General features: G+C 46.4%; 1 protein-coding gene and 1 long non-coding RNA gene across 3 annotated transcripts in view; one reads left to right on the plus strand and one right to left on the minus strand.

Annotated features, from left to right (window-relative positions):
- LOC106491373 (uncharacterized) overlaps positions 1-24,595 on the plus strand; it is a 125,871-nt gene that overhangs the window by 57,285 nt on the left and 43,991 nt on the right. The gene's annotated exons all lie outside the window — the stretch shown is intronic.
- Positions 7,352-23,375, minus strand: GPR139 (G protein-coupled receptor 139). 2 transcript variants are annotated; one of them, XM_067306273.1, is made up of 2 exons: positions 23,255-23,375; positions 7,352-8,416 (listed from the first exon to the last, which is right to left on the minus strand). In XM_067306273.1, exons 1-2 carry the CDS (start codon positions 23,373-23,375, stop codon positions 7,482-7,484), a joined length of 1,056 nt encoding a protein of 351 aa, XP_067162374.1. In that variant the 3' UTR covers positions 7,352-7,481. The 2 variants fall into 2 exon arrangements, 1 of the variants encoding a protein (XP_067162374.1); XR_010885820.1 differs by lacking the exon at positions 7,352-8,416 and adding an exon at positions 21,624-21,890 and having other exon boundaries at positions 23,255-23,309.

Below are 24,595 nucleotides of genomic sequence, written 5' to 3' on the forward strand. Positions count from 1 at the left end.
GGGGGGGGTTCCCCTCAAAAGCATGTGGAAGAAAATCAGGGAAGATGTTCTCTATTAAAGGCTGTTTTGAACAATGTTTGCTAAAATGAACAATTTGGTTTGGTTGCATCCATGCATGATTTTGGTGTCATGCCTGATCCTAAGTACCCCAATCACCTGTGATTTGTTGTAGGCAGCCACAGGCTCTGACGGATTTGCTCATGAACCCGGTGCCTCGGATTTCGGCTTTTATTTATTTGTCTGTCTCAGAAGCATAGCAGCAGTGATGGAGGTCCATACTAGTGGGAGAGAAAGCTGTGAGAGGTCGGTCCACATCTGCATTAGTTATGCTTAAAAAATGAGCATGACAAATGACTAAGAAGGTACTGCTGGAAACCACCCGTCACTGTGTTCGTGGTGATGTTCACTTCTGAAAGCTGAGTGCCTCCTAATCCTGTTGCTGCTGTTGGGAAGTCTGGCTATCCCGAGGCTGCTAGCTGTGTCTTGGTTATGAAGTCCAGCAGGGAAAAGTGTGTAATAGTTTATTTAAATTCTCTACACTTTTTCTAAGCCATTTTTCTGAGCAAGCAGTTGTGGTCTGTGGAGGTAGGAACCACGAAGACACAGGGCACTTAGCTTTTTTCTCGTCTGCGACCCCTGCCTGGTGTCTGCAAGCGGGTTTGAAGCAGGTGCTGCAGTCAGCCTCAGTCCAAGGGCTCCTGTGCAGAGCAACTCCCCCAGGGTCCGGGCGCATCGGAGCCGGGGCTGTCACCACTGGGGCTGTGCAGCCCCTCGGGGACTTCGGCAGAGTGAATTAATAGCTCTGAGACTTGGTGCTCATTATGGAAAATGGAGATAGTAAGAATACACCTTCCCTCCCGCTCCCTGCCTGCCTTGCCTGGCCAGGCTGCAAAAGCGTCAGGCTAGGGGCTGTTTCGTTATGTTTTTGTACAGCACCAGTGTGAGCTGCCATGCTCAGCTGAAGGCCGTGGTACTGCAGTGTTACAGCAAACCAATCTTCTCGCTATAATATTCAATATCATACTTTTAGCAGACTAAATGGAGAAGATGAACTGCAGGCAAAAGAAGCTGTTGAGGGTGAAATGCATGGAGCAGGACTTCTAGCCTGCCTAAAAGGCAGGAAAACATGAGCTTTTATTTCTTTGACACAATTTTGTAATTATGTTTACATTTCTTTGGTCCACTGTGGCAGGCTAACAGTAAATTCATTTGCAATGCCTAGTTGTTACCAAAAGCTGGAGCCTTTCAACCCCCTTGTTGTGTCTGGCAGCTCGGGGGATTAATTGCATGCTGCCGTAATGGCACGTCTCACAAAGCCAGCCCAGCCTGCTAAGAGTGGGACTATTATTTAACAGCTCAAGTCTCTGTGAGGCTGCTTTTTATTCTACTTCACTTTGGGAGTTTAAAGAGATTTTTAAAGAACTGAACAGCAAAAGCAGAAGCCAGTGTGAGTTCAACAGGGAATGCATTAGCAGTGGTCCCCCCGTCTGTACCGTTCCCAGTGCTTGCTTCCAAATTAATTGTGGCTGCTGCAGGCATGAATCACTCTGACAAGCAGCTAGTGGATTTGTAGGCTCTCGTCGTGGATATTTCCCCCTCAGCAGCAGCCCAAGTGGGCTGAAGGGACTCAGAGGCCACCTCTGCTGTCCTTAGAGCCGATTAGGAGGTACGGGGAGACCCAAGGCAGGTCAGGACTGTGGGACTACCATTGCTGAGGACAGATGGTCCTGTCCCGTTCTGTCAGCCTCATCCCATAAACTCGTTCATAAATAGAGTGAACTCCATTTAAAACCACTGGGGAGGTCTGGGATGCCACAAAGGCCTTGGCAGATCCTCCCTGTTTTGGTAGTTAGAGACTATCTTTTAATTTTCAGTCTAAATTAACCTGCAGCAAGTTCATAACCACTTATTTTTGTTTCAGCTCTGTTTCTTTATCAAGTACTTCCCTAGCTACTGCTATTTATCACTTGATATATATGCATATTCCAGATGAAGTCTTGCAAAATATTAACACTATGCTATATCTTTAGAAATGTTTTTGTGATTAAATTCTGGGATTTTTCTCAGCTGCCTTATGTTGGTGACTCATCACTGAAGTCCAGCAAGCCCAGCTGGGTTCTCAATTGTTTCTAGCTGCCGAGGTTTCATAGCGAATGTATTGTTACAGGCAGACAAGTGGAGAAACTTGCATTTATTACTATTGAATTCATCCCATTTTTATCATGTGAATCTTCAAGGTCATCCAGTTCTTACTTTGAAATAGCTTTCCTGCAGTCCTCTGGCAGTACAAAGCCTTTTTTTATTAATCTGTACATTTCATCAGTTAGTTTTCATGCTATAGCCGTTAACAATATTGAGACGGGCAGATCCTGAGCACCCTCCATAAGGAACGTCTCTCCGATAAGCTCCCTCAAATCTGTTCATTTCAACGCTGCCCCCTTCCTACTGTTTTTTCTCATTTTAATTGTCCTACAAAATTTGTTCTAAAGTTCTTGATACTGCTGAGGTCTGAGGAACAGGCCTGAAATTATTGGGATCACTTTCTCCTTTCTTAAGTACATGAGCGCTCCGGCTGCTCTCAGGCAGCCTGACTCCCATGCGGTTCATCGGCAGCTCCCTGCGCAAGATCATTCGGTATTTGGGGAAGGGGCTGGATGGGCTCCTGGCTCAGCTGCTTAGGTACTGCGTTCGCATTGGGTTGGTTGGTCTAGCTTCTCTCGCTATGCCCTCATCCTTACTAACCTTTCTGCCTTCGTCTCAGAGGTGCCATGAGGATCCTTATTAAACATTGTGACAGAAGATTCACTAGTTTTAAAAACATCTAGTTCATTCTTAATTTCTTACCTCGTCACTAGACAGCAAGCCTCAATTTTTATATCTTTGTTCCTGTTTTATATGACTGAAGAACCTTTTGCTATGTAATATCTTACACAAGCTCTAGTTTAACTTGTTTTACAGCAATTTCTTCTACATAGTGTTAGTATTTTTCACTTGAGGAAATTCTAGGCTTTCTCCACTTGCAGTCCCCTAAGGTCATGAATGCAATTCACTTCACTAACTCAGTTTAACAAATGTCTTTTTGGAAATGAAAACCTTAATTTTAGATTAGTTTTTGTCTGTCAAACTGATTTAACTTGGGGTCACTTGAGCTAAAATTATTCTCTGAGTGTTAGCCAAAAAAGCCAAGTTGAGAATACTGTTATTTCCTTTTGGCTTGGTCCTTATTTGGTGAAGAAATCTGCTTTGTATGGAACTCGAAATGTTTGAGCCTTACCATGAGGAGTAGCGATGGCGTTTTATTTGGAGGTAAGACCTGTCAGTTGCTGGACAGCTGTTAGCAGTGTCTCCTGGCTGAGACGGTAACAGCAGGTTCAAAGCCTTTAGCTCCTGCAGCTGCAGAATGCAATACCGCTGCTGAAGCAAGGAGTCGTTCTTCTGCCTTGCCCTTATGTAAGAGTATAACACAGCCCATTCATATCTGCAGGGAGGTTCATGCCATTAATTTTGTCTTTTACCTGCAGTCGGAGTTAGGGTTATGTGTCTTGCTCGTTTGGGCCTGACTGTCTAGATATTTCATTGCTTTCAATGTCTGGTGACGGCAGACCTGATTTCTTAGTGCTGTGGTGACTCATTTGCGCCGTTGGCATCTGCAAGGCATCACACCCATGTCAGAGCGGTGTCGGTGATCTCTGTGGGTCAAGCCTTGCACCGATGTTTGGGACAGGGATTATTGACTTTAAAGGTTAAATTTAATTTACAGCAGCAGAGACTTTGGTTCAGAATGAAGAACTGGGCCAGTAATCACTTATGCATCTTGTATTTCAGAGATTATTTGTTTGGACAAATGAGTGAAGACCCATATTTCAAGGTCTTGTTTCACTGAGTAATGGTTGCAAGGGCAGGTCTTATTTGTAGTATATCATAAGTCTATAAAACAAACACAATAGCTCCAAACACTGTAATAAGTTATGCATCATCTCATAATTTATTATAATACAAACAAGTCTGTCAAACACAATATATTGTCTACTTATGAAAATATCAATATTCACAATTTAAATAGGTGATAGGTCTCAATTTTATATACCAACAACTCATCTAAAAATTATTTTGTTCCTAGCTGTGGTCTTCAAGGACATACACCTATAAGTAACTGTAAGACGGTCCATTCACAGCTTATTTTTTCTAATTATAGATATTTGAAATATAAATTAAATAGAGTACAAAAGACCATCTCTCCAACAAAGATGGTTTTGTCTCCAGGATATTTTTCCCTAAATAATGATACTGCATGTGCTTGGTTAAGTTTTTAACTATTGGAAAATTAGGAGGTACAAATGATAACAGCAAGACATTGGCTAGATAGCAACAGTCATTGCAAGATGCTGCACAAAACCAAAAATAAGGCAAGTATTATCAACAGCAGCTCCCATATGGCAGACTAAAAAGTCAAGGCTTTATTTTCCAAACTGGTCTCTAAGAAGGCTTCAAATGTTTGTTAACAAGATACGGCTTGATCCAAAGCCCTCTTAAATTGATGGTGGTTGGAAAAACAAACCACAGAACCCACAAGCAACCTTCCATTTGACTTCAAGGGGCTTTGGAAGCAGGCTCTTAACGCCCTAAAAGAACAGGAATGAAATGACCAATTCACCGTATGTGAAAATTGCACCATGTTGTTTCTAAAATGATATGGAAAAAGGTTGCGAGTTCTTTTTCAAATGAAGTTGCAATAATTCAATGGGTCATTTTTTAGTTGGAAATAAAATATTCACGCAAAAAGATTTTATTTTTAAATATGGTAATTTACAAAAATACATCATCAGGACAGGAAAAATCAGATGATACTGCTAGTTTGCAGGATAAATATTGTGTTACAAAAACTGATAAATCACACCATGTGTATGGCACTGTATGCCATGCACTTAATTGAATTTTTTTAATAAATAAAAGCCCTAAACATTCACTATTTTCTGTAAGGTTACTATTATGTTAAGTAGAATAGTGAATTTCTTGTATAAATAATTTTTTCAATAGATACATTCTCAAAAATGAACCACTTATCTACATAGATATATTGCACTTCAGACTCATTCACATGTAACTTAGACTAGCATTCCTCATTAACAAATTCAGAATAAAAATAAGATATAAATACAGTGTTTTCCTCAAAATGAAACATACAGTACCTTTTTCATAAGGTAACTTTGGTTACTGTCAATTTACAAAGAAAGAACAGAGAGGTTTCTGAGGGTAGGGTAGAAAGCATGGCCACAGAACTAAATTTATCTAAAACGATAGTGAAGGGAGTAATAACTTTACCCTTGCTGTGACAAATACAGAGAAGCTGAGCATCCCTTTTACACCTTATTATTGCAAGTAAGTGTGACGTTTCGTTGAGATTACAGGACAAGCAGCCTAGCAGGTGAGGGCGTTCTTCGTTGCCCTTCGAATGGGGGAGGTTTACGTGTGTTGCGTTCCTTTGGTGGGCCACGTTGGAAAGGGTCAGCTCTTGCCCTCGGCTCCCCCTCTCTTCCAGCCGTGTCCCTCTCCTCCATGGAGCAGCCGGCGTGGTCCGCGGGGTGTGTTAGCCCCCTGCCCCTCGTGGCAGGCGAGGAGCCCGGCAGCACGGGCCACCGCAGCAGCTCCTTGCACACCCGAGTTGTCTCGTTTTCTCCTGAGAAAGCCCCTCCACGCGCAAGCCAGCATGTGCGCTGGGCCCAGCTCTTAGGTGTCCTGCGCCTTATGTTGCCGTCTCCTCCTGGGTAGGGTAGGCTTGGATTTGGCATGGGTTTTGCTCTTGTGTTATGCCAGTACGAGTACTTTTGCGAATGCAACCTTCATGGCAGAAAAATCAGGCTGCTGTCCCCAGTGGGACTTGTGCAGACTTGGTGTTTCTTAAGAGGTGATAATGCACCAAAGCTGAGCCGTCTGTGGGTTTGAGAGATGCTTTCAGCCCCCAGATCCCACCAAAGTGGGACCATTTGGATCCCTTCTGGGAGAGCTCAGTACACTAGTCCCGGAGGCACCGTGAGTCCCCCGCTGGTAATGAGAAGTGCACGCGCACAAACACAGGGCCAGCACCAGGCTGCGCCTTGTCTGCAGTTACCGAGGAGCCGCTGTGCTCGCTGACCCCACTGTGCTTGTGTTCACGTGCAAGCCTGCTCTCGCATTTAGTAAGGCTGCGTTAAGTGCCCAACAAGTAAGTAAAACAGCTGTGATGCATGTTTTGAGAGACCACATACCAAGATCTAAAAGGAGAGAAAGCAAATGAAGTGCACTCTCAGCCTTGCTGTAAATCTCTTCTCTCCACATTTCCTACACTCAGCATTACTGAGATGCTATTTCTGAGTGTGAAGGAAGAGAAGTTAAACTACTTTAAATAAGATGAATATTTAAAAGGCTCAGTCCAAGCTGGTCAATGTTTTTACTGTTGTTGGGCATTTAATGTGTTTCCTTCACAAATAGTTTTTTAACAACTAAATGTCAAATCTGCAAAAGGATGGCATAATCTGTCAGGAGAAAGTCTTAGGTTGAGTTTTTATATATATAAACCCTAAAGGCTGGAACGTGTGTGGTAACTGAGTATCTTTACTGATTAAGAAGGGATCTGAAGGCTGTAATCACTCCAAACCTCGCAGGACCAGGTTCAGTGGGAGCTTTGTATCAGGCAGGATTTGGCCTCACACTTGAAAGTCTTTAGACACCATAATTGAAATAGCTGGGAAAATATGTTGCTTTTGTTCTTGGCTCTAGATCCTCCCTCTCTCCCGCCCTCAAGCTCCCCTGTCCTGGTTTCAATCTTAGATAACTACCAACTTAAAACATATAAATATTGGCAGCTTGCGGGTTTGCTTTCCATGCCAAGGCTATAACAGGTAAAATATCAGTTCTCGAGCCTTGTTCAAATGAGCCAAAAAGGTCTTGTCACAGTTCCAGTGTCTTATAGACTGCCTGTTGCAAAAAGCTGTTGACAGCAGTCTGTGTGGCAATATTTCATGTCAGAAACAACATCATTTTCAGCAAGTGCACGCAACAGAAATGGCACCTTCCACAGTACATAAAAGCATCTGTTTGCTCTGTCAATAATGAACTACATGGTCAAGTAAGATTTTTTTGTTGTTTTAGTTTTTGGTCTTTTAAATGGTTGTAATTAAACACTGTTGTGGCTTCCCTCCTCTAATGACTCTGGACTGCACTGGTGCTTGAATCCAAAACATTTGAGTGCGACTGAACACTACGACTTGAACTCCAAAGCATATTCAAAATGCTGTGTAAGAGACAGAGGCATCTGCCTTCTCACTTTCGCTTCTAAAATCAAGTGCTCCCATTCCCTTCTAACAGTCTGATCTGCCCTCAGTCTCCTCAGGAAATGAAATCAAATGACTACTCTTTAAAACAGCCATTTCAGCAAATTACATCCTGAAGATGTAACCACTTGAAAAAGTAATTGCACCCAGAAACTCCAACATTTGCCCTTTTCATGGTGATATTTTTATAGGCTTTCCATTCTTATCATACTGGTAAACAAGCATTTTGATGCAATGAGAATTGGCAGGGGAAATCCAAGGGCTGCTTGTTATTGAAAAGTTATGGTTTGTATAGAATTGCACAGGTTGCTTTTGACACTTAAAGAAGGCCTTCAGTGTGGCAGCTGCCATTGTGCGAAATCTTTTGCTAATAAAACAGTAGAGGAAGAAATTAATTGCAGTGTTCAGCAATGCTAGCATATTGGCAATGTCCGACACAATATGTACCATCCAGCTGTTGTTTATAGGCGATACGTAGAGGTGATACAATATCATGATTATTCTTGGTGCCCAAAGTATGGCAAAAATAGAAGTTATAGTAAACAAAATGGCTGTTGTTTTCCCTGTGGAGTACCCTCGCAGTCGGAAATTGCTCTTTCGCCGCAGCTTGTACACGATGATAGAATTCAGAATGAAGAAGATGGAGCAGGGCACTAAGTAAACAGTAAAGCAGTGGATCCAGATGAGGACATGATGCATTGATGTGCTTATGTAGTCTTCAATCCAAATATTGGGCCACCAGTAGTAGGGAATGCTCGTCAAAAAGCAGGTGATATAGACACTTACAATGACTTTTCGAGTACGAGCAGGGTAGGAGACTGTGTGATACTTCAGCGGATGGCACACGGCTATATACCTATCAATTGTTAGTGGAACAGTAATCCAAATGGAGGTGTGGATGGAAGAAAATTCCAAGACCTCGATTATTTTGTCCAGTACCTGAGGCATCTGTTTATTTAAAATAAAGTCTTCCATGAGAAAGTCAACAAAAACAATGAAGAACAGAACCAGGATGTCAGCAGCAGCTAGAGCTAGAAGATAGTTATAGGAGGACTTCTGCCTGCGAGCAACGAGCTGGGAAAGGATGATGACTGTCAAGATGTTTGCTGCGGAGACAGAAACACACAGGTCATTAAGATGTAACATTGGCTTTGAGCATTTGTTTGGAGCAGCAGCTCCTTTTCAAGCACTTGGCAACATGGTTTCCTCTAGAGTATGAGAAACTGAAAGGGAAACACTGAAGCTGGGTCCCTCAAAGAAGTTTTTGTACTGAAAGGAGCATGTGGCCCTGCTCCTAGCTATGGGATATGCTGTCACCTAGGGCTCCTGTGCACCAGAACTGGGGAAAGAGGAAGTCGGGTCCTCAAATCCAGACATATGGGGTTACATGGTTTCTGGAAGCCCTTTGCCATCTCCTTGAAGCAGATGTACAGGAAGAGCTACTGCCCTCAGTTTTGATGGGAAATGGCTTTATTTTCATGTGTAATGTATACTTTTAATGAGAAAAAATTAAATTTGAGGAAAAACTGAATACCTCCCACACCCCCCACCTCCTTATTTTCCTCTTTCCTTTTTTCACTTTTCTGTCTCAGTGACAAATGAGAGAGAAGGGTGGGATGGGATTTGGAGAGAGACATTTTGTTCCTTGTCCCAGCTTATGGTGCCTACGTGTTTTAATTTTGAACTCCAGCTAAAAAAAGCTGAAATCAAAGTGCTCTGGATTAGGTAATTTTCTCTTTACTAAGTGGGATCCCCGTCCAGAGAAGGACTTCCTGGGAAGCAAGTGTTCTCAGCTCTTACTGAGAGCTGGATGTACTTCTTGGCACTCCGGAGTTTTCAGATCTGCCCAGAATGAGGCTCCTGTAATTAGTCCTGCCTGTTCCCCTGCTCTCTCTTTATGGACTCTGGAGAACTGTCTCTGTTCCTACCACTAGAACCACCTGCTCCATGAAGAACTTATGCAGGGCTGCTCTTTAGAAGCAAGTCCTTCTCCAACTGCAAGGGATTTTTCCTCTGGAGTGCTGCCGGCAAGCCTTTAAGGAAATGTGGCTTGTCAAATTAGACATGATGGATGTTCTGATTCAGCAAAACTGTAAACATTCCTGAATTTCCTGAAAACCCTTCTGCTTGCAACTCTGGCCATGGGTACAGACCCATCATCTAAACAAGCCTAAAAGTGTTGCATCACACTTAAATAATATGTGGTAAATGGCTGAAGTATCTTGTCTCTGCTATTCTCGCAGTCTGTTTTGTTTTGGTCTTCTAAAGCTGTGATTCAACTTAAGGATATGTGTTACTGGCTGGTCGAACCAGGGCTCTAAAGGATGCTGTCCAAGGGCTCAGTCCTGCACCCCCCAGCCAGAGAGAGTTCCCCACAGTGGCTAAGAACAGCCCTAGCAGTCCTTGAGAGTCTTCCTGGAGGGTCAAGGTGTAGCCAAACTTGTTCTACAACTTATCATATAGTCTTAACTCAGGAAAAAATCCTATTGTTCCTAGTAGAAGTATGGCTGGAATAAGACAGACTAGATTAAGAAGTTTACATCAGTTGGCTAGAATACCTGAAATAGCAGTTAAAAATCAGATCTGGTTTACTGTATAACAGACTGCCAAATATTTGTATTTGACATTTTTTGTAAGTGTTCTATAAATCACCTCTTCTGTGTATCCAGTGCTTCAAACATTTCTGCCAGCTTGGATGGATTTCCCAAACCAAATCAACAATAATTGTAAGGATTCCTTTAAATTAGAGAGGAAATTACTGACATTAAAGTAACAATGACCTAGGACATGCACCCTACCACTGAAAATGTGTATTATTTAACTGTTTTATGTGGTACTGGAGAAAATCTCCTTGTTCATAAATGCCTTTCAAGCCTGCTTTCTGGGAGCAGGATTTCTGCTGTCAGGGAAATGAACTGCAGCAGAATGACTGGTGTTGAGTAATAGCCCTCATAAGTGTCACCTATTTTTGTATTAACTGAATTTATTAATTTTGTATCTTAGAAGAAAACTAAACTGAACATGACAATCAACTTGCTGAATCCTATATATAGAAAAGTATATTCTTTCTAACAGTTTTGTCTCAAATCACCTTTAGAGGAATTTTCCTGATTCTGCCCTCTGTTAACATGAGTGCAATTGCATCGATTTCAGCTTAGAGGGGACCTGGAGGTGATACACTTAGAAGTGCTGTGTCATTTTTCACTTACTTGCTTACGAAATGCTCTGTTGTGCCTGCTGATGAGCCCTAGAGGCACGGTGAGTGATGTACTGTCAAGGAAATCCTCGAGTTGGAACATTTAACACAACTGTGCAGTCACTGTTGGTTTTGGCCAGCCAGGCTGAATGGCTTGGCTTCTCACATGTTGGATGTGACCCATGGCGTTCATCTTCTCTTTAAATCCTTTGGATTTGATTCACTCCAGCAGCAACAGCTGGGGCAAGCATGCAGGGAGGGGGACTGTCTGGGGATGTTGGCCCCTGCTAGAAATTTTGGTCTCAATTCCAGGGGAGCTTTAATAGAGATGATGAATCTGCATCACATCCAGGCACACCAGCAGCTACACCCTACATGTTATCCATCCCCTCTGCTCATTCTGGGGGTCCCACTGCTTGGTTCAAAATCCCCCTCTCCTTTTTGCCTAAAGGAGCAGATTTACAAGCAGTCCCTTCCTCTGTACCTCCTTCCCCCCTTTCTCTGGGTTCCTAGCAAGAGCATTAACAGCATGTATTGAAGTGCAAGTTATTCCTCTAATGCCAGCTAGCTTTGCTTGGTGAGCCGGATTAGAAAATTGATCTGACAAAGTACATGCAAGCTCTATCTGATTTTTCTGCAAGGGTTACAGTATCTTGTATTGGAAATGCCTTCCCTGGAATCACATTAGGGCTTTTGCTGGCTGGATGATATGAAATATAGTAATATCATTTACTTAGTGAAAACAGATATGTACTGGGGTGCAGCAGAAAGCTGCCAGTATGACAGTATCTTAGCACAAGAGTTTGGGAATATTTTTCCTGCTGCAGGCTGTATAGGCAGACTAAAGAGGAGCTATGGATAAGTCTCATTCAGTCCTTCACTCATTTCCTAGCCAGCGTTAAGTTATTCCTTGGTGTGTCCTCAGACAATGTCTAATGCACAGTAAAATGGGACATGCGTGGGAAGGCTGTTCCGTGCGAGCCTCTGCATCCTTGTGCCATCATGACGGTGACTCCTAGGTGCCTAGTCCCAGGGCCTGGAGAGCTCTCCTGTGGGCAAGAATGACCTACTGTGGGTGAAAGGGGAAGGAAAACCATTCAAGTCAGAGACCATGTTTAATGGTTTTTTTAGCCTGTTTCTTGCACTAATATTGTAGTCCAGGTGGGGAGTATGGCAGGGATGATGACATATAAAAATATTTGTCTCTACTATAATGTATGTGCAGCTACAACTGCTGGACAGTTCAGTGCCCCTAGATTGCTCATTTCTCACTGTGTTTTTTCTACGTACAGATCTAGTTAAGATCATTTGAATTTGAAAAAGATTGATCGCTGTGTTGGGAGTGGATTAGGAGATGACAGATGGGAATTTATGCCAGCGCTGCTTGCTGCACTGCAGTATTCTGAATTTATAAATATCTGTTTGAGAACCAGGGCTTGATTAGGGACTAGCTGGCTGAATCCTCAAGAGATGCCACTGGCGAACCATAAGAAAAGGTAGAGTCTCGGTTCTTCCCCTTCAGTCATGAGGTTCTGTTACCTTTGAGACACAGTATCTGAAAGTCTCTGATATCCAAATACCGTTGGTCTCCAGGAGAACTTTTTTCCTTATTGGGCATTTGTTCTTTCAGCCCCAAATCTTTAGTTCATTCACTGTGGAGCTGCAGCTGAATAGGGTGCCCTGCTAACTCAGCCAGGCTTTGCTCTGGGAGACTACTGCATCTCTCCTTTGACATCTCCTGACTTTATCAGCTCCTGGATACAGACTGCAGCACTGAAGTGCATGTGTTTGGAGGTTCTAGGTATCTGAGAGGGATCATCCTTTAGTAGTGACCTTGGTTCTTGGTGGATTTGGTTTTGCTTCCTGTACCAAGGCCATCACAGCTTGCTGGGTCTCCTGCAGAGTCTGGGCAGCTGGCATGAGACCTCGGTGACAGCTCCAGAAAACAGGAGATGGGAGCCCAACAGGGCTCAGGAACTACGCACAATTTCCCCCCCCCCCCCCAAAAGCTGTCCCTCCTTCATCCCTGCAAGCTTAACAGTGCACCAGGCATCAGGAAAAAGGGAGAATGCACCGGGGAGCACAGGCAAATGGCCTCTGTACCCTGGCAAAGAGCAATGAGATGTTCTTCCCTTTTGCCTTCAGGAACATCCTCTGTGCCTCCCAAAGCAGTGTCTGTGACCTAAAGGCACAATTTATTCCCCAGCGCCTTGTTTTTTGGATTACAGTCATAGCTCAGATAGTATCTAACTATGGCCTTTGTGGGGATTTACAGAACTCCTTCTATTGCCTATTATCACTGCATGTGAGCTTAAGCAGGAGCAATTGTATGAGTCTAAACAAGAAGGTGGCTTTTTTTTTTTATTGAGAGCATTTTGCATGTACACTGCAGACTCTGCAGTGAAATGGCCTTTATAATGAAAGTGGTAGTGCTGCTGTGTTGTGAATAAGGCACACTGTGTGGTTCAGTAGTTCAGTATCATAAACTAGCTAAATGAAGTAGCCATGAGTGTCACTTACTGAGTGTGATAAACATTAGGTCACTGAATATAATGGACACCTTTTACCAAATACAGTTGTTGCTAGGATCCCTAAGAACTGTTGTGCAATGCATAAAACTACTTTACAGGCCATGCATTAGTCACCTGACTGTAACATAGTAGGGAGATTGTTTACAAACATGAAATTTTAAATTGCTTTAAAAATACTTTAGACAAGGGCCTTCATAGATTTAGAAATCCTGCAACTGTATATGCTAAAAAACGGACGTTTGGGCTTGATGGGAATAGATGATTTCCTCTAAACTAGCAGGCAATATTAAAATGTAAACATGTACCATGTTCAGCAGTCAAATCTGACTGTGGTTACTAATACAGTCATTTGCCAATAGTTACCAGATTTGAGATCACCATGGCTTTTATGCTTTGTGAGAGCTCTCTGGAGAAACTGAGGACAATTGGTGATTTCTCAAAGATGCTACATAATAGAAAACATTTTATAAAACAAATGCTGTGGCAAAGTAAACAGCTGTCTATTAATGATGCTGGTTAGAGCAGGTTAGATGGTCTTTTAAAATGACACATGGATCCCATTTGGTGTTAAAGAAGACAGGGCAGTTCCCTTTTTTCTCTTACAGCCAGTCTAGGTCAAACTCAACACAGCAGCAAATGGGAACGACCTTTGTGAACACTTTGCCTGTTTGTGGCAAACGTAATTTGTTCCTCTCTCATTATAATATCTTGAGATCCTTTCTTAAACACTTGCCAAGTGTAAAGAGATACTTTGCAGAATATAATTAGTGGAATACAAGTTTTCCCTTCTCTGAGAGTTCCTGTGAGAACTGATTTAAAAGACAGCTTTATCGGTTCTCTGAGCACCACCCGCTCACCCTTGGGAGGGAAGAGCAGGCGACCTGCGCTGCTGGCGTGCAGCACAGCATCTTCCAGGGCGCCCGTCGCCTCTCGGCATGCGCAGCAGCCCGGAGCCTGAGCCAGGCCTAGGCCATGTGGAGATCTAAGCCAAAAAACCGAGCAGCGCAGAAGCTGTAGCATGACTGGATGCAGGACTGCAGCTGGAGGAGGTTTCACACCTTGTAGAAAGGCTCTCATGAGATTTGCACTTAGAAATCCCGCATGCAGTGACCGGCCTTATGGAGTCTGAGGGTAAAAGGGAAACGGGAGGTAGAGAATCATTCAACTCCTACCCTGCTGCCTAGGACAACCCAAACTCCCCTTTGCACGTGGGAGACTGTGTCTGTAACTGTTTGCCAGGGAAAATGCAGCACGAGCCTGCGCTCAGAAGTCACAGGTGAATTGATGAATCAGTGTCACAGGCTGGAGCCTGACAATGAAATCTGGCCTCCGGGGTCGTTTTTCTCGTTGACAGCAGTTATTAGCTGAGGCACCTCTGGAAGAACATGGTGAATGGTGTACTTTTCTCAATGGCTGGTACTGGCCGTAATTGGGTCATTAAGGCCAGGGGAAGATTTTAACCAAGCCAAAAGCACTTCCTCTGCTGTTCAAGGACATGGACACAGTAATGGTGTAGAGAAACCGATGGCCAGTATTCATTTTCTGCCTTGCCGACCACTCAGGGCTGTTAAGTGCAGTAACTTGTCTGGCAGACAGGTGTAATTACATTGCACTTGCTCTTGGTTTTCCTAGACAGTTGGAGTAGGGCTTTTTTCATCGTCTTCACAAAATAGGGCTATTTTTGCAATACAAAAACTGCCCAGAAGGAACGCTAGACTAAGACCGAGTGGAGGGCCCAGTCCGTACTGACTGGTGGGCACATGCATGAATGCAACAGGGATCTGATTCTCCTCTCACTGTCTTCCCCCTCCTCGCCTATGTGAGGGGTCTGCCCTTAATTCATCTGACCTCTTTTGAGCCAGAACATGACTTCCATACCATGTCTTTCACCGCAGCCTCCAGAGCAGCACCGTAAGCCCTTCCCAAGCAGGTACAATCTTGCCAAGACTATTTTTTGGGAATACTCCTTCCCTTTTCCCTGCGTTTACAGATGACCCCCGTGACACAGCTGTAAGGTTACAGAAAAAATAGAGAAGAGGGCACCAGTAAGGCTGTTCTCTTCATTTTTAGATCTGTAACAATAAGCACAATTCTAGGACACCTTACTGCACTGCAAAGTATATTTGTATATTTTATTTCAAAGGACTGGCTTTTAATGCAGTCTTCAAGCACATACAGAAACATAAACAGAAATAAGCCTCAGAGGTGTTATGTCCCTGTGCATTTTTATAGAAATCAGATAAATACTGAGACAGGATAGGCACAGATACACCCCTTCTTCACTCGGGCCTGCAATGCAGAAAGCCTCTAAAGACTTTTGGACATGCGTCCCCATGAGGCCTTTCTCAGAGGCACCTGTACAAGGATAAAAATGTGTAAAACCCACATTTCAAAATCTAGCCTCACATCTTGCTACCAGAGCAGTAAAGCTTTCTATTGGAAATCGGTGTTGGGAGGCAAAAAAACAATCTGCAAAATAATGCAGAAATCAAAAAAGGGATTTTATCATTCATCCAACATATCTGGACAGACTGAGATTTTCAAGGTGATACAGATGTCTCATTTGGCAGGTGTCTGTAGGGACTCATGGTCAGCAAACTTTAAGAGATCTCAAGTAACCAGAGCTTGAGGATGACAAAACCATTCTTCCCTTTTAACACTGAAGGTCAAAGCACCGAGGTGAGTGCCAAAGGTGTTTGACAGGATGGCTAGGATGGAGGCAGGACACGATTTCGTAAGGGCAGTAGCATGAATCCTTTACTAAACATGAATAATTAAGAGGATTTTGCCTTTGATTGTGGATTTGCTAAACAAAGTCTTTATGTCTCCCTAAAGCATTAGCTAATACAGTAGGAGTTCGTGCTTGCAAATCTCATGGCCGAGTTTTCTCATGAGAGGATGCCAATTTTACACAATAAGGAGCAAATTAGAGACTACATAAAACCATCAGGATTTGGCTTTTCTTCCCCCACTAAGAATATCCACACTAGATATCTGTCATTCTTCAGTGTGGCAGTCTGGATATTGAACAAAATACCTGGCATCAACAAATGTCTGTGAAACATCCAGGTTTGAAGTAACTAACTGACAAGTAATTTGACTTGAAACCAAAAGCAACCTCTAGTGGAACGGTCCACACAGCCCATGCACCATACGACTGTAACGATGGTGAAGGTAAATGAGCATACATTCCAGGGACTCTGTGTTTCAGATGATGCAAAAGAACAATTTTGGTGAAGAAAATGTGTTGAGCGTGTTAACAGGGAGACTTCTTTTCCATAGACAAAGGGATAAAAACTCCTTCTGGTCCTCTTCTATACTGCTAATCCTGGTCCTGCTTGATTGCCTCTACTTCATTCCTTCCTTCATCGTCTGCACAGCCAAACCAGCTTCCTGGGAGGCAATCCAACAGAATTACAGTCTCTTCCAGTCAGGTCTCTGCCAGAAATGGCACAGACAGTGCTCCACACGTTGGGTTTTAGGATCCTTACATAGGTATGCATCTTTGTGGAATGAAAGTGGAATTGTGTACAAGGTCTCCTGTGCTCAAGGGGTTAATTGTGGCTTTGTTTCCCTTTCTTGTGCCTCAAAGTTAGTAAGAAAAGAGATAAAGGGCTAGGAAAGTCCACCTGAAACAGAAGGCAAAAGCTTTTGTGGCCAGGGATTGTTTTGCACCTGGGCGTGCAACTGCAGAGAGCGCATCAGGTCAGGAAATCTCCCCATTTTGTTTGTTTGCCTGACAGTAAATTGTTTTGACGTATGAGGATGAAGACATGCTCCTTCTGGCTTCTCGCTGCTGAGTCACCCCTGTTTTACTGAGGGGAGCAGAAAGAGAGGAGGAGGAGAGAAAAGAACTGAGTAATGGGGTGGATGAAGAACAGCAGGATATTAGACTGCCTAGTGCTTTTGAATGGCCTGACTTCTTAACAACTCCTGGGGGCTCTGCATTTCCCACCTACCGTGAAAACTGACTGTGCTCTCTCTTTTGTATCATTGTCATTTCAAAGAAAAATCTCCTTTGGAGTTTTTCCTTCCCAATCCATTTTAGCAGCCTGCCATGCAAGGTTGTGCACTTCATAGTCTATTGAACCTTCCAAATATTGCACCTCGTTATCATTACAGCCCTGCCAGTGTTGTTTCCTACTGATCTAGCAGAACCAAACCAAAGTTAGCGCTTATACTCTGTAGTGGCGTTCATAGATGCGCAATCAAGTCCTCTTCTGCATTAGCATGGGTTCTGCTGTACGCTTCCTTTCAGGCTGCAGGGCTTTACAGACACATTCTCCAGCCATACTGACAAAACTAAACAGCTCCCATATCCATGCCTTGCCGTTTCTGTGCAGGAACATTGCAATGAATCTATCATTTTTCGCAATGTTTCTTCTTTCCTTAAAGAAAAAGCATTCATTTTACAATAGGAAGCGACTCATTTTGAGCATGTTAGCAGTAGTTTTGTTCCCCTCTGTCCACTAGTGCTACTGTAATGTGCTGCAGTGCCCTTCAGTAGCTCTGTTAGCTGAGCTAGTCATCTGCCTATTCTACTCTTACTCTTACGCAAGTCACAAGTTCTGCCAAATTATTTGTCCTCCTCTAAGCAGGTTGCAATGTACTGGTTTTGGGTCCACTCCATATTTAGTTAAAGAAAGCATGGTCTTTGAATAAAATGGGGGCTGAATCAAGCCTCAGGAGAGTTCAGAGCTTATTTATTGTGTGAACTTTATCTAATGAACAAGAGCCGAGGTATGCTATTTTTTCAAGGTCATAACTCTGCATGTAACAATTTTCCTGCTCATATTTTCAGAATTTCCTTCAGTACTTCTATTGTTCAGGTGTGTTGTTATGAGAAAGGCTACACTATGATTTATTCAGGTATTGGAAATGTTCTCTTTAATCAGAAACCTATATCATGGTTGGAGAAGAATATGCTAGGCAGTAGATGGGAGGAATCCAAAATGGGTCAGACACACTTCTGAATAAGTGTGCAGTATGTACACCTACCTATTGCCTGCTTTGGTATTTACTGGGTATTACTTGCCATGTGAGTCATCAGCAAAAATTGCTACCCGTCCCCCTTCCCACTTGTCACACTAACAAGGTCATGCCTGTAAGCAGAGAGATGGCAAAGACACTAAAGTTCTTCAGGTCTTGTTCCTTCTACACCATCAGGGAACAGAGGGAAGAAAGCTGGGCTGTGAACACGCTTGTTCCTTGTACACTGCTACCCCATCTCCACCTCCTTTTCCTTTACTTACAAGTTCACATCACTTCTTATTTCTTGCCTTTAGCCTCACCATCTGGTAAAGCTTCGCCACTGTTGATGCCTATGCATTCCCTCCTGCCAGTGGTAACAGCCTTGAGGGACTATTCAAAAGCTTCTCCCACAACCATCTCCATCACCTCTCCTTGCTGCTGTCTTCTGTAAAAATTGCCCATTCTCTCTTCCATTGTTCTCTTTGTCCGCCTCCTCCTCCTCCTTCAAATTCTCCTAGAAATCAGCCAGCTAACAATGACTTGGACAATACCCACAGATCTTTTGCACGCACTTGTGCACTGTATATAAAAACTGTGTACAGACTGCACACCTCTTCTCACATATACGTATGGTGTTGTCCTCTTACATCAGGGATGCTCAGCCTGCAGCCCACTGGCAGTACGTGCTTTGCCAGGACAACTACCCCAACTTGCAGACCTCTCTGAATAGCTCACTTTTTCCTAAGAGGCACATGGGGAGAAGGCTGCAGGCCACATGAATTGTTCTGGCAGTGGCAGAAGCCGGCTCCCAGCTGCCATCTTTCTTGAAGGAGGAGGACCTTGTTCTCCATCATTTCATTTTGCCTGTGGCTGCATGGCAGTTTTTACAGGCACAGGGCAAGTGTTAGACGCCTGGTTTGCTTGCGAGGGCAGCTGGTCTGTCATTTGATAGGCGAAGGCCCATACTGTGTAACCCTCCCTTGAGAGTAGAAAGAAGCATGAGGCCTACTGTGTTTGAAAGGTTAGGCATCCTGCTGAGCTTACACGCTCTTCTAGGCATGGACTGTGGCTTCCTTCTCTCTGCATGAAGCCCACTGAGTGTGCTCCGGCGTATGGCTGGGGCTTGAATGATGTGGCTTGTCCCCACCTCTGTGACACCTTGTTCAGCAGCAGGTCTGAAAAGCTGCCTATTCACACCCTCCACTGGAAGCACCCCATCTGCCAAGTGCGTCCAGGCCACTTTCCCAAGCCTGTAGAGTCCTGACTCTCCCTTTATTTATTTTATTTTTTTTAAAGCAGAGTAAAACATGAGTAGAAGAAGCAAACTTGTGGGCTCTCAAAACAGCCAGTTTGAAGTGGCATTTCTCTGGGGCATCTGTGTGAGTTTTATCTGCTAGAGGGCTGTAGGGGTGCTGGGTATGTGCCTTTATTTTATGTCACTGGTATGTGGTCATCCCTGAAGCTGAGACACTTCCTAGGCTGCCTGAGGAGCAAAGTGAAACCAGAGATCATGCAAACAAGAAAGCCAGATTTTACTCAGTTTCTTAGCACTGCCAGTGTGAGGAGGCCCCTGGAAGCATGGACCAGGTCAGGCCCAGGCGATACTGCCGCTTTGTCCTTTTAGCAGCAGTACGCTGTACCCCCAAAAGGGGAAGGTGATTTACGCAAGGCAATTCTGCTGCTGCTGCATCTTCTGATGAGGCAGGAATCAGGGTCAAAGCCAGCCTCTGCAGCGAGCACTACAGCATCTGTGCCTGACCTTCCTAGCTGTGTTCGGTGGCACTGCCACAGCAAGAGCTCTTTGGTGCAGCTGCTTGTGCAGCTCTCTCTGAAAAAGAAATGGACTGAGAGTTGGTAACTTGGGAGCCTTGTTGCTCTTTGCTTCCTCACCCTACCAGCCCCCTCTTTGATTGAATCAGAGCAATGTCTTCCCTCCCCCGCATCCAACAACACCTCTTCTCTGACATTTTCTCTTGATAAATCAAGAAATGCTTCCATTAAGCCTTCCTGTGCCCCTCTCTTGCCTCCCAGTTAACTGGAGACGCTTCAGAAGTCCTCTCCAACTGACAAAAAAGGCTGAGTGCAGGGATGGCAGAGTAGGGGCTGCAGAAATTTTAGAAATCCCCCTCTAACTGTCAGATGCTGGGAGTGATCCTGCTTGCAGTGCTGCTCCCTCCCTCTGTTCCTCACAAGCGCACATGCAATTTCTCACTCTGCCCTGCGTCGCCTCCTCCCCGGACACCCCACTGCTCCTGCCCATGGACTAAACACTTGTGTGCCACCTCTCCAAACAGGAATTGGCACATCTAGTCCAAAGGACTAACTCACAAAAACACGTTTCAGAAAACAATCTCTCTCTCGTCAGCTTGTGCGTAGAGGGAAAAGAAGAAACCTCAGGTCTCAGCTGAGCATAAGGCACAGTTATGTCTGGAAGAGGCTGTAGCCCCCCTGGCCTGCGATATCTGCCTGAGGCGAGGTTAGGGTGCGGTGCTTCAGCTGTCGCTGCCCCGGTTTGCAGGGTACGGGCTCGCCTCTGTCTGCGCGTGCTACTGCCGTTGCACTGAAGGGGTAGAGAGAGCTCACTTTTCTCTCTTTCCTCCCTGCCTTTTTCAGACTTTCTGGAGCCTGATGAACAGGGAGGGAGAAAGAGTCACTGCTGAGAAAAGGATCTGCTCAGATGCCTGCGTTATACAGGCGAGGGGAAATGATGCTTTCTCTGTATACACAATCAGGCCTGGCACAACTTGGCCTCAAAGTGGAGTTGTTGAGTTAGTGAAAATTTCCTTTAGACACTAGAGCAGAAAAGGCAAAAACAGTTAAATGTTCTCCCCTCTCATCAGTCTTCTAAGATTCGTGGCAAGGAGTTAGCCATTTCCATTTCAGCAAAACATTGCACTAATGCTGCATTTGAGAATAGATCCTAGATGATGTTTCTTTCAAATTTTTTGGCATCACACAAAGCTAATTACTCAGATCCCACAGACTTTAGAGCTCTTTGTCTAACAGATAAGTGTGTTATCTTTACAATTTTCTGATGTAAAAGTGAACAGCAACATCAAATTAAAACAAAACAAAAAAAATCTTTCTAGCACTGTTCTCACCCTGTACCACATGCTTGATAAAGCCTGGCTGTGTGAGTCTTCCCCCCAAACCTATCATCTTGTTCTCATCTCTGTGCAGTCTCAGAATGAGAATCAGAAATTTCCCATCCACTACACTTTCTCATACTATGCATTTACACAGCATACTGTACATGTACAGTGTTTTCAGGCGCTAGTTCCAATGTTACCCTCAGATAACAAGCACTGAACAGGCTGACACAAATTAATACCTGAGGTAAATTTACTGAACTCAGCAGTGTTGCACCACCAAATGTTCTGGCTAGTCCTGTTGAGCACTGCTGTTGGAGCCATTACTCTAATCAAATGGATGTCTGATCTCTTGAGAAATGCGCGTCACCATTGCTAATTTGGATTGTGCACCAATTTTAACCATGTTCTTAGAATGACAGCGTTAGGTCTGTAATTACAATGTAGTATCCTTAGGGAACCGGTACAAGTATGTACAGAACCCTCATTAACTGATTTTTCTTGCCTGCGCATGTAAGATTTTCCCTAGTTTCAGAGACATACAAAGGCAAACTTAGCCACAGACTGGTTCATAACAACTTCTTCCCTGGATAATCTTGAGAGTGTCTCGGTCAGTTCCTAGAGAACAGACGTTGAAATCGGAGCCCATCTTTACTTTGGAGATGTAAGCAGCCCCTAAGGAATTAATGAACAGAAAACTACCTTCTCATCCCTGCTGGTTGGGTCCCTTCAGGTCAGGGCTGAGACTCACCGATGCTGGGGAGCAGGGACACTTTCCTATGCTCTGCATGTTCTGTGGGTAAATACAAGACTTAACTTTCCAGTTCTCTGAACTGTTAGCCAATCTTCAAAATTTAATTATAAACCAGGGAGGGAAAAAAATAACACAAAGAACATCAATTCATATGCAGAGTAGCAACAATGTTCTGTTGAGAGACAGCACTCTCTGATTAAAATTTTTTTCTATGAATTAATTGCTTGAAGAATATTATTTTCTAAGCCAAAGGAAATAAGGTAAACAAAACATCTAGAAATTGTAGACCTATTAACTATCACTGCTGCTTGCCATTTATATGACACCTTAAACATGTAGCTATAGTTATACGTAAATACAGCCAAACTCTTGCGTGTTGCATCCTTAGCATACAGACTCATCTGAACAAATCAGACTGCTCTAACTTTTCGCCCCGCTCGTTCTCGCTGTCCTTGGAAGCGCTGCGGTTATCCCGAGGGAGGCAGGCGGTTCGAAGCCGGGCGCGAGCCGCGATGTTGCCCCGCGCGGCCCGCTGGCTCTGCCTGCTGAAGCCCCGTGGCAGCTGCAGAAGGGACCGGCGCAGGCAGCTCCCCGCAGCCCTGCCTGCCACCGCCTCTCGCCGACCGCCTCCGAGAGCCCCTCCGGGGGAAAAACCCGCCCGGTGCTCAGTCGTGGCCGGGACGAGGGTGCCCATTCGACGCTCCCGTGACACCCCTCGCTCATGCCTGCGTGCCAGCAAGGGTGCCCGCAGGCGTCAACACCCCAGCCCGAAACTTCCCTTCCCTCCCTTCTGGGGTCTCTTTTGCTCTTCTCGTTCCCTGCTTTCCCAGCATCTCTGTGTTGTCTCTCCCCCCTTTTCAGGCAGGAAATTTGGCTGGTGCCTGCGCGCCGGGCGCTTCCTCCCGAGCCTCCCGCCTGCCCTCGGGGAGCTCCGTGCGCAGCGCCGAGGCCCCCGGCCCCCAGCCAGCCGCCTGTCCGGCGCAGCTGCGCCCGGGCAGCAGGCTCCTCTCCCGGCCCCGGTGCTCGTTCGCACGGACCCCGGGCCCCCCGTCCCCAGCGCTACTTTATCTTCCAGCGGCCGCGCGCTGCATCAGAAACTTCCTTAACCACCGCGACTTCTGCACGCCCAGCTCGGGGCGCCAGGCACGGGCGGGCAAGCGACTGCGGCGGCGGCAGGGCAGAGGCGCGGAGCGAGGAGCGAGCGAGCGGCGGGCGCGGGGCTGCTGCGCGGGAGCCGCCCGCGCTGGTTCGCACCGCAGAAGTTACCGGGCTCCCGGCGGCGGCCGTGGCGCCCCGCGCCGGCAGCCCGGAGCCGCCGCCGCGGCACCTGCGCGGGTACCGGCTCAGCGAGCGCCGCCGCCTCCCAACTTCGCCGGGCGGCGGCGGAGCGCGGCGCCACTCACCTGGCAGCCCGAGGCAGAGCAGCAGGCTGTAGTAGACGACGGGGGCATATCCCAGGCCACAGCCATACTGGTGGTGCGCCAGGAGCGAGCTGTTGTGGAGGTGGAGGTGGTTGTGCTCCATGGACGTGCTCTCTCCCCGCCGCGCCGCGCCGCTCCTCCCGCGGCCGCCGGCGCTCGCTCCGCCGCACGGGCCGCCCCGGCCCCGCCGCCCGCCCCTCGCGCGCTCAGCGGCGGCGAGCGCGGCGCGGCCCCCGCGGCGGGCGGCGGCGGCAGCACATGGCGCGGCCCCCGGCGGCGCGGAGCGGTGAGGGGCGGCGGGAGGCGGCGCCGCCGCGGCCGGCCCAGCCCGGGCTCCCGCCGCCGCCGCCGCCGGGGCGGGGCGGGGCGGGGGGGGGGCGGCCGTTGCCTCAGGCGCCGCGGCCGCGCCCTCGCCCCGCAGCCCCTCGCGTAATGGCGCCTGCCGCGAGGGGCCCTTCCCGCGCCGGCTGAGGCGAGGCCGCGCCCGCTCCCCCGGGCGGGGAAGGGCCTGAGGCGGCCTCGGCTCCGGGCCGGTCCTTCGCGCCCCCCCGACCCCTCTTCCATCGCTCCGGCGCTGGCGGCGGTGCCCGGCTCTGTGCGTGAAGCGTCTTTTTGCTCTTGCCCCCCGCATCCCCCGTGGCGAGGAAGCGGGACCGGGTGGCGCTGGGGTTCCCAGGCGGATGGTGCGGCCCAAAAGTGCGGCCCGGCAGGGACACGGGCCGAGGCAGCGGCCGCGGTGCCCAGGGCCGGCGGGAGCTGCGTCGCTGGCATCGCTGGCAGGCGGCCCGCGAGCCCCGTAGGGTGGCTGTAGGTTGCGCAGGCGCCTTCCTGGAAGGGGACCCGCGGCAGAGCATGGGCGGGAAACAAGCCCACAGTTTGCCCAGCAAAAGGCACGAAATGGAAAATTTTCTCCAAGTTAGCCCGCGAGTCAATAGCGTAAAAAGTGCGAACAGGATTTACTACTGCTGTACCTGCCTGTCAGCTGTCAGCATGGAAACAGGCTAGGAAAAGTAGTAAAGCCAAAAACAAGGGCTTATTTCTTAACATAAAACCAAGGTTAATGACGCTGCAGCTGGCCTCCCCCCAGCACTGAGGGATGAGGTGTGTGAGTGCTGGGAGTGACATGTGCCATCCCCTGTCCTGAGCTACGGTGTGCGTCTCACAGGTGGCAAAGCAAAAGGGGAACTGGGACATCCAAAGGGTTCTCCACCGGTCCCTTGACCGGTGTGCTTTGGTAGGTAGTCTCACGTGTAGTTGATAAGGGATTTACACGGAGCTTGTTGTGTTAAGCTGGTGGAGTACTGTGCTTTGCGAGGAAGGAGG

The sequence above is a fragment of the Apteryx mantelli genome, chromosome 16 (genome assembly GCF_036417845.1).
Source record: "Apteryx mantelli isolate bAptMan1 chromosome 16, bAptMan1.hap1, whole genome shotgun sequence".
Classification (NCBI taxonomy): domain Eukaryota; kingdom Metazoa; phylum Chordata; class Aves; order Apterygiformes; family Apterygidae; genus Apteryx; species Apteryx mantelli.

Bases quoted from the DNA above. Each gene is read 5' to 3' on its own strand.
- GPR139 (XM_067306273.1), bottom strand. From the start codon at position 23,375: ATGGAGCACAACCACCTCCACCTCCACAACAGCTCGCTCCTGGCGCAC. The intron at 8,417-23,254 runs GTGAGTGGCGCC...CTGTCTCCGCAG, and splicing joins GCTCTGCCTCGGGCTGCCAG to CAAACATCTTGACAGTCATC.